Here is a 12,207-nt window from a genome sequence, read left to right on the forward strand (position 1 = left end):
AAATAAATAAATCTTAAAAAAAAAAAAAAAAAAAGAATGAATAGATAAAAGGAAATGACTGGCTTCAAAATGCTTATTTAAGTGAAGTCCTCCTATGAGTAAAATCTTGTTTGCCAAGGGTCAAGTCATTAACTTCACAATGATCTTTAAAGAGGTCCTTGTTGGGGCGCCTGGGTGGCTCAGATGGTTGGGCATCTGCCTTCAGCTTGGGTCATGGTCTCCAGGTCCTGGGATCAAGCCCTCCATCAGGCTCCTAGCTCAGCGGGGAGTCTGCTTCTCCCTCTCCCTCTGCCTCTCCCCCCTGCTTGTGCTCTCTGTCTCTCTCTCAAATGAATAAATAAAATCTTTTAAAAAAAATTAAAAATTGTACATATCCCAGCTGTCGAAACCCACATACGTCTTTATTAAGCAGTACTTCTTGTTAATTAAAAAAAAAAAAAAAAAAAAAGAGGTCCTTGTCCAGAACAGAAAGTTTGGTTATACTGCTTGACATGAAAAGCATTAAACTAATTCTCTTTCTGAAAATGGGAAAATAACACCATACAATTCAGGTTTCCTTTGAGTACCAAAGAAGATGTTTTAAAAATGTGTGCTTGGGGCGCCTGGGTGGAGTCTCCCTTCGGCTCAGGTCATGATCTTGGGGTCCTGGGATCGAGCCCTGCATTGGGCTCCCTGCTCAGCCAGGAGCCTGCTTCTCCCTCTCCCACTCCCCCTGCTTGTGTTCCCTCTCTCGCTGTGTCTCTATCAAATAAATAAATAAAATATTAAAAAAAATAAAAACGTGTGCTTAAAATAAAAAGTACACAGACACATATAATAGTGTCTAGGTATGGTACTATACACATATAATAGTCTCTAATCTCTATTATTGATCTGGTTATATTTTTAAAGTATCACTATGAAAAAATAAAAAAATAAAAGTATCACTCAATTAAGACAGAAGGAGAAGTAAATCTCTGTGGGGAAAGAAAGCACAACAATTATATCAGTGAGTCCTTTAAGTTGTTCTTGTTGTTGTTTTTAAGATTTTACCTACCTATTCATTTGAGAGAGAGTGGGAGAGAGTGAGAGAGCACAAGCCGGGGACAGCAAGAGGGAGAAGCAGGGAGAAAGGCTCCCTGCTCAGCGGGGAGCCCCACTCAGGGCTCAATCCCAGGACCCTGGGATCATCACCTGAGCCAAAGGCAGATGCTTAACCAACTGAGCCACCCAAAACAAACCTCGGCAATCAGGCAGCTTCCCAGAGGCCACAAGGATCCATAAATACATCCATATCTTTAAAATGCTCTTTTCCCTCCAAACACTTTTAGTGTGTGATCTTAGTCTATCTCAAACTTCCTCTGGTTCTGCTGAATATTCTTCATATATGACCCCTAAGCAAGGTAACTTCTGCTTGCCCTACCTCTCACAGTTTGGCCAGCTGCACAGCCCTATCAGAACTTCCCCTAATCCCAATGCTTCCCTTCCCTGGTCAATTCCTCTGTTACCTAAGTGGCATTATCAACACCACCATAAGTTCTTAAAGATGGATGTTCAATCATATTCGACGCAAAGCCAAGCTCTAGGTTTCTACTCTCACGTGCTAATACCACCCAGGAATCTCTTCACTAGTGGAAGTATTGTCCCTTCTACTAAACAATTTAAGAAACCTCCTATCTGCGACTTGCTTTTCTAAACCTTGGACTTTTAATCTTTTCATCTAGGCTCTAAGCTATCCTCCTCTCCCACTCCAAAATACTGCTGCTACAATTATTTTTGACATCTGCCACCAAAATAACCCGGGGCTCTCAAACATTTGTTCAACTTCTGACCTTGACATCTGTTCCGCAGTTTACAAGTTACAAAAGTATCTACTTCTGAACTTCTCAACCCATAAGGTGGGGGTGCCAAATATTGCTACCCTGGCTTTAACAGTAAGGCACCAGGGCCTGGGAGATGTGGTCGCCTTCGCTCAAGGTCACACAGCAAGTCCTCGAAGGTAAAAGGCTCTTCCCATCCAGAAGGTCCCCGTAAGCACTCCCCTACTCCCCCTCCTGCAGCCCTTGCCCCCACCGGATCCGCCCTCTGGGGCTCCGAAAGGGCCAGGACAACCCTCACACTTTCCCCGAGGTGATTCTGCGGTTCCTCTCCTGAGAGGCAGGGTCCAGGACACCCTCTCAGAGTCACTAACACCGCCCCCGCCCGGCCCCTACCCAAGCCGGGAAAGAGGGGTCCGGTCTGAGGGCCAGAGCCCCTGCCCCTGGGCCTGGGCGGCGTAAACGCGGGTCCAGGGCTCACCACTGCGCCCCACGTTGGAGCGTGGTCCTCATCAAGGCCCCGAGCTCGGATTTCTGGGTCTCCGCATCCGGTCGCTCACAGGAGCCTCCACCTTCCGCCATCTCGTCCACAGCCCCGGCCCAGCCGGCCCGGACATCCGCCTCGCGCACGGCGTGCTGTGGGCCGCGCCCACGCACGCACGCACGCACGCACGCGCGCGCGCGCGTGCTCCAAGCCCCACCTCGCGCCGCGGCCTCGAACGCCCTCCCTCCCGCCTCTGCCTTTCCTCCCCGCCTCTCACGCGCCGTCCCTCTCCCACGGGTGCGCCGCGGAAGCCAGGAGGGGGCCGGAAGAGGAGGTGGGCGCTGGCAAACTAGTCGCCCAGTGCTCCCGCCCTGTGGGCGGAGCCGCGGCGTGGTTATTCCGAGTCGCTTTCTCTGTCTAGCCCGGCCATCTCTAGGCCCCTGACCGCAGGCCCCTTGACCCCTCGGGCAACCCATCCGGGCCCGCGGTGTTAGCCTACTCTTAGATAAACCCAGGGCCAGGTACGAAAAGCCCAGGAACTAGCTTTTCTTGCTTTGAGCTGGAGACCTTAGGCCAGTCGTTAGCCGCCCAAACGTGAGATCGGGGTGCCTGCCCTAGCCCTACAGGGATTTTGGGGACTGCTGGGTGCACCAGCGCGTTGGGATCGGGTCTCGATGGTGTGGTCTAGTCGTTAACACTCCTCTCAAACAGTCTAGACGCCAGAATCACCCACGACAGAATTCCCCAAGCCCTCCACACTGAGCTAGCTACTTGCCTTGGCAGGGAGACAAGCAGCCGCTGAGTGGCGATAGCAACGGGGGAAGAAGGAGAGGTCCAGGTGTGTTCTCCACATTAGGTGCTCAAGCTGCTTCTTAATTTGTTGCTGCAACAAGATGCAGTGTCCTGAACACTATGTTTTCCACTCAACCCTGCATACAAAAAAAAAAAAAAAAAAAAAAAAAACCCAGCCCTCCTCATGGAGTGGGAAGTAAGCCCAGAGCAAGGAGGAGACCGGGCAGCTGGCTAGCCGCTTGTCTAGCAGTGACTGCCCTCAAAAATAAGTCCCGGGCACCTGGGTGGCTCAGTTGGTTGGGCGACTGCCTTCGGCTCAGGTCATGATCCTGGAGTCCAGGGATTGAGTCCCTCATCGGGCTCCCTGCTCGGCAGGGAGTCTGCTTCTCCCTCTGACCCTCCCCCCTCTCATGTTCTCTCTATCTCATTCTCTCTCTCAAATAAATAAATAAATATCTTAAAAAAAAAAAAAGTCACAGTGCCCGACTTGAAACAATCTAATGGAGAAGAGATCCTCCACAAATAACCCCAGGGTCAAGCAGTGTGTGGTAGGTAAGTGCCATTAAAGGGTATGAACCAAAGACTGTAGACCCCCCAGCTTGTGAACGGCAGACTTTGGCTTGGTAGCATTTGAGTGTGGTTTTAAAGAAGCATAGAAATCGTGGTGCATGCTATAGGAAGGGAAATTACCGGATCAGTTTTTGGAACAAGAAGGGCAGAATCAAAGAGTGAGTGTTAGACTAGTTAGGTTGGGCACAGACTACTGGAAAGAACCTTCGATCTAAAGCTAAAACAGAGGCCAGATGGGCCACATATTCTGCTTTAAATGGCCCACAGATATTGTAAAAGGTTTTGGAGCAGAGACAAAATGGCTGAGGGTGCTTTATACCCACAATGGTGAAGCCCAGGAGAGACCTATTAAGAACCTTTAACTGGAGAGATGGCAATGAGGGAGGAGAGGAGAAAGAGATGAGCCTTGTTCAGTGTTGGGGATGGAGGAAGGAGCACTGGCTAGGTGAAGGTGTGGTAGGTCTTTTGAAAAGATTTACTATTTTAATGTCCGGGTTTGGCTAATTGAAATTAACATGAATGGAATTTGCACTGCCTGGGACACCCCTCAGGTACCATCTGGTAACACAGGCCTCTTGGTAGTTGGGTAGATAGGAGAGGAAAAGAAAATTTGGAATTAAAACCGCCTTGAATAGGGCGCCTGGGTGGCTCAGTCGTTAAGCGTCTGCCTTCAGCTCAGGTCATGATCCCAGGGTCCTGGGATCGAGCCCCACATCGGGCTCCCTGCTCGGCGGGAAGCCTGCTTCTCCCTCTCCCACTCCCCCTGCTTGTGTTCCTGCTCTCGCTATCTCTCTCTCTGTCAAATAAATAAATACAATCTTTAAAAAAAAAAAAAAAACCGCCTTGAATAACCGAATAACCTTATAGCTGTTAATCCTCTGCAGACAAGAGTTACCACCATGTGGTAATTCTACATCTGGGAAGCCAGCCCTGACAATCTGAGTGCCTTTCTGTGAAAGTTATTTGAAAGCATTAAAAATGTTGTGAAATGAGAAACACTACCTTTAGCCCTGTTGTTTATGGAAAAAGAAAGCTGGGTTATCGACATGACTTCAGAACCTACATTAGAGGGTGTCTACTCTCTTCTTTTTCTTTAGCAACTTCTCCTATACCATTTATGACATGGGTCAGAGTCTTAAGGAAGTAGGACAAGTCCTCGGCTCCACTAGAAAAGGGGACAAAACCTAATTGTAAATAAGAAAACTTTGGAAAACCTTTTTAAGGCAGGATCTCTTCGGTGCTATTAAATGGCTGTAAAAATCTTGCTCTGATTGTGGGTAGTTCCTAAAAAATTTATACTAAGATCACAAAGTGCCGGTAGTTAAAATACCAGGAATAGGGGCGCCTGGGTGGCTCAGTCGGTTAAGCGGCTGCCTTCAGCTCAGGTCATGATGGATCGAGCCTTGCGTCGGGCTCCCTGCTCAGCGGAGAGCCTGCTTCTCTCTCTCCCTCTGCCTGCCTCTCTGCCTACTTGTGCTCTCTATCTCTCTGCCAAACAAATAAATAAAATCTTTAAAAAAATATTAATGCGAGGAATAATGTGAAACTTCATAGTCAGAAAATCATTATTTCCAAAGTATTAAAACATTTTTAATGGGGTGCCTGACTGGCTCAGTCGCAAGAGCATGTGACTCTTGATCTCAGGGTTGTGAGTTTGAGCCCCATGTTGGGTACAGAGATTACTTAAATAAATAGAAATTTTTAAAAAATAAATTAAAAAACAGAACAGTTTTAGTGAGTTTCATTAAAATGTTAAAGGTTGGGAACTAGAAACAATGAACATCTGCCTGTGTGTTCCTGCTGCTGTGGATGACCTGTGGATTTGGGAGGAAATGAGTGATTCATCTCAGGAGACACCCTGGCACCAGGGCATATTCTCTGTTGGGCCTTTTACCCTAGGGGGAGGTGTAGTCCAACTAGGGCACTCACCTGGCCTCATAACCAAACTCCAGGACTGAACAACCCACCCATTGCCATGATAGCTTGGGCCACAGGGACAGGAAAGAAAGCATGAAGGGAGCTAGAGGAAACAGATTTGACTGACTGGTCACATACTGCTTGATCGTGGACTGTGATGACCTAATTGAGAGTTTGTAATGTCTGGGTGTGTGAACTTGAAGCTTTATTTGGTTCCAAATCATAAAGTTCTTGCCTTGGCTGGCACTGTGGCTTGCTCTACACCTAACTAGAGTCGGCCCTCCAGGGCAAGCGGCGGTGCACACTAGGCCAGCAGTGACAGGGCATGTGTGGCAGTGCTCACAAACACTGGGCAGCTTCTGATTACAGTTCTCTTCAGGGAAGAATGATTGTCTCCTTCTTGTCTGTGCTCCTTTAACCCGCCCAGGGGACTGTGAAAAAGGAAAAGCCTCTAGAAGTACATTTCAGAAGAATTAAACATCTTATCAGTGGCATTATCACTTCTGTTACAGAAGGATTAGATTGCTGGGGAAGGTGACAGACAAAGACCTGAAGGAATCTCAGAGAGGAAGTGGGATCATCTTTCGGGCAGTGAAGACTCATGCTGTTGGACAGATTCCATTCTGGTTATGCCACTATTGGTGGCCAGGCCTGACTGGGCAGAAGGGGGGTGGGTTCCTGGGCCCAGGTGTGGCCAGTATCTTCTCTTCCTCCTCTAATTCTATTACCATTGGTGTCTTCCCAAATACACAAGTATTTAGCTTTTAATTGTGTTGTTTGCCCTTTGTACAGAGAAAATTCTCAATAGGCCTTTCCGGGATGAATGAATGGAAGAATACCAGATACTAGTCATTTTTTCATTTGACTAATAATCTATTACACACTGGTACTCATAGTCCCTTCCCTCCACAGAGATAAACAGCCAGTATGGTTGGGGTAGATGTTTTCACATGTAATTACAGTTTGTGTGGTGTGTGACAAAGTGCTCCAGGAACATGGAGGGTGATGCTGCAGACACTTTGCTGGGGAGGAAACCTAAGCAACTGGTACAGGGGGCAAGAGATGCTAACATTCCCACTGGACTTTGGGCATGTATGATGAGTCTGCAAGGGATGCTCAGGGAACCAACACGTCTTTGGATTCACACACACATGTACAGAGGCATAGCTATGTGCTGGGGACAGAGGAGGCTAGGGTAACAGGTGCTTCCTCTGCAGGGAGAATCGGATCCCCTCTACTTGCCTCCCTGTGGGAGCCAGGTGGCCTGTAGGACTGTAAGACACCACCCAAGGCCGGCTACACATTCCCCTGGATACTGCTTGGACTCTAGGCATTTGGATGAAGTGGGCCTGTTTTGTGGTCTCTTACTCTAGCCTTTCTGGCTGCAACTATACTAGGCCTGGGGAGGGGGGCATTGGGAGGGGGTGTTCTGTCTGAGAGATGAGTGATGGAAAGGCTGCTGGGCCTCTGCCTAGCACAACACTGTCATATCAGGTCAGTCTCCGTGCCTCTGGATGCAACTAACAGAATACCCATCAGCAGGCTGCCTACCTAGTTGATGATTTTTGTTTTGCTTTCTCACATGACAAATCTAGAGTTGAGTTCTTAGGGAGGTCAAAGCTGAAGGATGTCGGGGCTCAGAGTTTGCTTCTCTGTTACTCCCAGGGTTAGGGTCCGGACCCATGAGCCCTTACTGCTTAGGCAAGAACTTCTCTTATTTGGGCTCCCAGCTCCCAATCCAGCAATGCCTGATGCAAAGCATGTGTCTGGTAACTTGTGTGACCAGCTGGAGCTGGGCTTTATTTTAGAGCCATCCCAGCCATGTCACACCTCCGTATATGAAAGCATGTTCTTCCAGCCTATTTGTTGATTGTTAATATAACAAAAACCTGCCAACTTCAGGGTCCTTTGGCAGGAATCACTGCCCATTCTTTATAGATCCATGCTGCGTTCTCTTAGGGAAATCTTTAGGCAGTGTTTTTTACTTAGTATTATCCAAAAGTTTAAACTTAAGAGATTTATTGAACTGGGGTGCCTGGGTGGCTCAGTCGTTTGAGCGTCCGACTCTTGATTTCCACTCAGGTCATGATCTCAGGGTCGTGGGATCAAACCCTGTGTCAGGTTCTGCGATGCATATGGAGCCACTTGGGATTCTCTCTCTCTCTCCCTCTACCCGTTCCACCCCACACCTCCCTTGTGCACGTGCTCTCCCTCCCTCTCTTTCAAAAAAAAAAAAAAAGATATAAAGAGATTTATTGAACTGATAAGGCCAGGAGTACTTCTGAGAAAATAAACCTGTTTTACTTGTTTATTCATTTATTTTTAAATTTTTAAAAAAGATTTTATGTATTTGTTTGAAAGAGAGACAGAGGGACCATGAGCAGGGGGAGGGGCAGAGGGAGAGGGAGAGAGAGAGAAGCAGACTCCCCGCTGAGTGCAGAGCCAGACATGGGGCTCAATCCCAGGACTCTGAGATCATGACCTGAGTCCAAATCAGACGTTTAATCAGCTGAGCCACCTAAGCACCCCTATTTTTAATTTAAAAAAAAATAAGCTAGTTTTAAATGTTGTTTGTGGAACTACACTGAGACAGAATGAGGAAGTCATCTGATAAAGAGCTAACTGTGCAAGAAGTGTCTATTTTATCAGATTTTTTTTTGTTTTATTGAGGGTTAATTGACCAATAAAATTGTAAAATTTATAGGGTACATAGAGGTAATTTGATGTACTTCTACATGATTTTATGAGATTTAATGCTTTAAAAACAAAAAGAAAACCCTATTTCTGGAAGAACTGCAAAAACTAAAGCTTCCAAACCTGAGTAACAGCAGGGCCCATTCCGTTTTCAGAAGGCCTGTGGCCGAAATGCTGTTGCCTGCTCCCAGATCAAGCAATGTCCTGCGGCCACTTTAACTAAACACTTGGACCTCAGGCAGGCTTGCTGGGATTCCTTTGCTTTTACTTGTTCATTTGAACTGCGGATTCACGATGGGGTGGGGTGGGTGCAGATCAGAGCCAGTAGCGGTTTCATGGTTGAATGATAAGGAATGTGTATGTGTAGGAGTGTGTATTTGTATGTGTTGGGGGAAGATGTCCAGTTTCTTGGGGAGGAAGAGGTAGTGTTAATTGGCTTTACTCTTGATTCTTCCTGAAGGACAACGAGTTGGAAATGACTTTCAGTTAAGGGAGGCCGGCAGCTTGAAGTCTTAGGAGGACAGGGGCAGCCACATTGGGAACTCAGAAGTTCCCTTCTTTGGCAACCCAAGGCAAAAACTGAGAGGAAAAAAAAGTGAGCGAGTAAGAGTGAGTCACCAAGCAGCTTGGGAGGGAAGCGGTTGAAGTTAGTCTGGAAAGCCTTTGGGTTCCCATTTAGAGCCTAACCAGACAATGTGGCCTGGGCGGCACTGACCCTTTACAGGAAAGGGGACACTTGGAGCAGAAAGTCTGTCCTCAGGTTCAGCTGGTAGGTAGCTGAGTAGGATCCTAAGTCCCCAGACTTTCCAAAGCACCATCTCTGGGTGAGGGCCATGGAACATTTTAACAAGTACCCTGGCGATTCTTGGGGGCTCTATGTTTAGCTCCTAGAACAGGACCTGACACATCTCGGACACTTGGTTATCTGGTTTCAATTCCAGCTGCCCCCCTGCAACTGTACTTGCTGAGGAACACTCAGTCCACAAGCACTTGCCCCAGCCACCGTTATGAAATATCCCTCCTCACGGCCCCTTGACTCCATCCTGGTTCTACCAGCTGTTCCTGTTAGCTGACCCAGGATTGGGAATCCATAGGCCTCGGGCCTAGGCCCCCCTGGTGTATTTCTTTTTCTTTTTTTTAAATGTTTTATTTATTTATTCATAAAAGTCAGAGAGAGAGGCAGAGGCAGAGGGAGAAGCAGGCTCCCCACTGAGCAGGGAGCCCGATGTGGGGCTCGATCCCAGGACCCTGGGATTATGACCTGAGCCGAAGGCAGACGCTTAACGACTGAGCCACCCAGGAGCCCCTCCCCCCCCCCCCCCCGCTCTATTTCTCACCATTCTCCCCAGGTGATCTGTTACTCTCCAATGGCTACTTACTGTCCCCGGGGCTAGATCTTTGTCTCCAACCCATACTTCTTTTCTGAGCCTCTTATAACTACCTGCTCCAGACACTCCATCTGGATGTCTCATGCAAAATGTCTGAATCTGAACACTCTTCTCCCCAAACCTGCTTGTCCTTGTGTTGTCCAGCTCAGTCAGTGGTGCCCCCTTCCCACTCAGACCCTTGCACACTGTACCCCTTGCCTGTCCACCCTCCATCAGTTCATTCCTCAGCTAAATGCTTCTTGACTTCTCTTCAGCTTCACTGTCATTTCCTCCAGGAGGGAAGCAGGGTCCTGCCTACTGGGCCAGGCTCTCTTAGTCTCAAAGTACCCTGTACTGCCTCAGAACTACACATGCTTTTCAGAACTATATATTTCTGCCTTTCTGAGGACTGCATTCCTGGCAGCCAACAGAACACATGACACAGGACCGAACGATGAGCCCACATTCTGGACTGGGAGACGCTGCTAATGTGTTTTTGCATCCTTGTCTGCCCAAGTAGGAGCTGCATCCAAGCCGCCCAGAGTCCCCTGGGCTGTGATAGGAAGTGGCTTCAGGTCTGTTTCAAAAGATAGGCATTAGAGACAGGAGAGGGAGAGAGAGGTTAGACCCAAACCACACCTGAGAAGCAGCAGCTGGCTTCGAAGATAAGCCCCTACCGGGGGCCTGACCATGCAATTCCAACTGCTAAGTGCCAAGCAGGGCATGGTCAGAAGGCCCAGTTGCATACTCTTCTCACTCTGAATACATGAGAGGCAACAAGCAGTAAGGGTGGCATGGGAGTAGACATAAACAAGCCTGGGCGGCAACATGCAAAGATCTAACAAATAGGAAAAAATTTATAAAATTGCATGGGCTTACAACTGTGTGAAGCGGGTGGACCTCACACTTGGAGAAGCCACAGATTCTGAATGTGAGTGGGAACTCGTGGTGTTCTCTTTTATGAATGTCCTTTCATGCCTCAATACTTAGAAAGGTGGCCTACTGCTGGGATTAGGCAGTTGGCTCTTGACTTGTCTTCCTCTTTTTGGAATCTGGATTTTCTCTTTTAACAGGACCTTGGGATGGCCCTACTAAATATCCTGGCAGAAGGAAAAACACTGGGACAGGAGTTAGGCTTTCCAGACACTATAGACAAAAGCTTAGGAAGTTCAGGCTTGGCTAAAACAAAGGCCAGGGGCGCCAGGGTGGCTCCGTTGTTAGGTGTCTGCCTTTGGCTCAGGTCATGACCCCAGGGTCCTGGCATCGAGCCCCGCATCGGGAAGCCTGCTTCTCCCTCCCCCACTCCCCCCGCTTGTGTTCCCTCTCTCGCTGTGTCTCTCTCTGTCAAATAAATAAACAAAATCTTTCAAAAAAAATAAATAAAGGCCAAGGGGTGGGGGGGGGACACGACACTTAAGCTCACAGCCCTGTGACAATGAGGTTACTAGGAAAGATGTCCCCAACTGACACAGGACACACACAAAGTTGGCTGACACCCACCACTTTATTACTGAGGAGGCTTGTTAGGGAGGGGGTGCTGGGATGGACAAAAGCGCCTAGCTCAGGGGATTTTTCTGGAAATCAGGTGTTCCTCCATGCAGATTTCGAGGAAACACCGTCATCGATGAAATCCCGAGGGCAGCGCTGCCAAGCATCAGGGGTAGGAGGGTTGCCTAGGCACTGCTGGGCCCCTGGGACAGCAGGGCTTCGATGTCAGGCTCGATATCGATGGTTGGAAAGCGGCGGCTGTACCTGCGCACAGGCACACCATCTGGGCCCACCAGGAACTTCTCAAAGTTCCAGGCGATGTCGTTGCGGCACACGGGAGACCAGATGATGAACTTGGGGTCGGTCATGAGAGCAGTGGCATCGTCACTGGGGGCAGGCAGGGACTCCCGCAGGAAGGCGAAGAGGCTGTGCGCCTGTGCGCCATTCACTTCACACTTCTCAAAAAGGGTGAAGTTGGGCTCGAACCCGTCGCCAGGTCGGACGTACTTGAGGGAATTCAGGATCTCTGCGTTCTTAGCGTTCTCCTGATGCCCGAGCTGGTTGCACGGGAAGGGGAGCACAACCAGGCCCCGGGGCCCGAGGCGCCGCTGCAGCTCGTTCATCTGGGTGTAGTCCCGGACCGTTGTGCCTCAGAGCGACGCCACATTCTCGATGAGCAGCACCTTGCCCCGCAGGGAACCCAGGCTCAGGGGCTCCCCGCCGGCCAGCGGGCGCGCAGAGAAGGCATACACGGAGCGCGGGGCCGCCGCCCCAAGGGCGGCGGCGGCGGTGGCGAGCGGAGCGGCACACATGACGGGCTTTCTGACTACAGTGCGTAGCTTCGGCAGCGGACAGCGAGGACTGCGGGGTCACGTGGCGCAGGGACTTTTCCAGCCGCTCCCCCCCCCCGCCTCGGCCCCGCCTCATCCGGCCTCCGCCCTCCCTCCAGCCGGGTGGGAGGGTGCGGCCTGGCCGGATGCGGGCACCGCCCAGGCAGTGCGGAACCGCAGGCACGCCAGGTCCCGTCTAGGCAGCGCGGGGCTGGTGGCGTTCCCGCGAGTTACCCAGGGCTCGGGTTCAAGAGGGCTCCGGTTCCTTC

At 49.6% G+C, this 12,207-nt stretch overlaps 2 protein-coding genes across 5 annotated transcripts in view; both read right to left on the reverse strand.

Moving 5' to 3' along the window:
* USP4 (ubiquitin specific peptidase 4) overlaps nt 1–2,458 on the reverse strand; it is a 49,350-nt gene extending 46,892 nt beyond the window's left edge. For 2 of the 4 annotated variants that reach the window (XM_025884734.2, XM_025884733.2), the window contains exon 1: nt 2,278–2,432. In XM_025884734.2, coding sequence (XP_025740519.1) covers nt 2,278–2,378 — 101 coding nt within the window. In that variant the 5' untranslated portion in view covers nt 2,379–2,432. Of the gene's footprint in view, nt 1–2,277 lie in introns of all 4 variants that reach the window. The other 2 variants (XM_025884735.2, XM_073901196.1) reach the window with 2 other exon arrangements.
* Nucleotides 2,459–11,105: 8,647 nt separating this feature from the next.
* On the reverse strand, nt 11,106–11,978 carry GPX1 (glutathione peroxidase 1). Its single transcript, XM_025885371.2, has one exon. It carries the CDS (start codon nt 11,918–11,920, stop codon nt 11,294–11,296), a length of 627 nt encoding a protein of 208 aa, XP_025741156.1. The 5' UTR covers nt 11,921–11,978; the 3' UTR covers nt 11,106–11,293.
* Nucleotides 11,979–12,207: the final 229 nt, after the last annotated feature.

The sequence above is a fragment of the Callorhinus ursinus genome, unplaced genomic scaffold (genome assembly GCF_003265705.2).
Source record: "Callorhinus ursinus isolate GAN/ISIS: 27379988/994484 unplaced genomic scaffold, GSC_fseal_2.0 scaffold15, whole genome shotgun sequence".
Classification (NCBI taxonomy): Eukaryota; Metazoa; Chordata; class Mammalia; order Carnivora; family Otariidae; genus Callorhinus; species Callorhinus ursinus.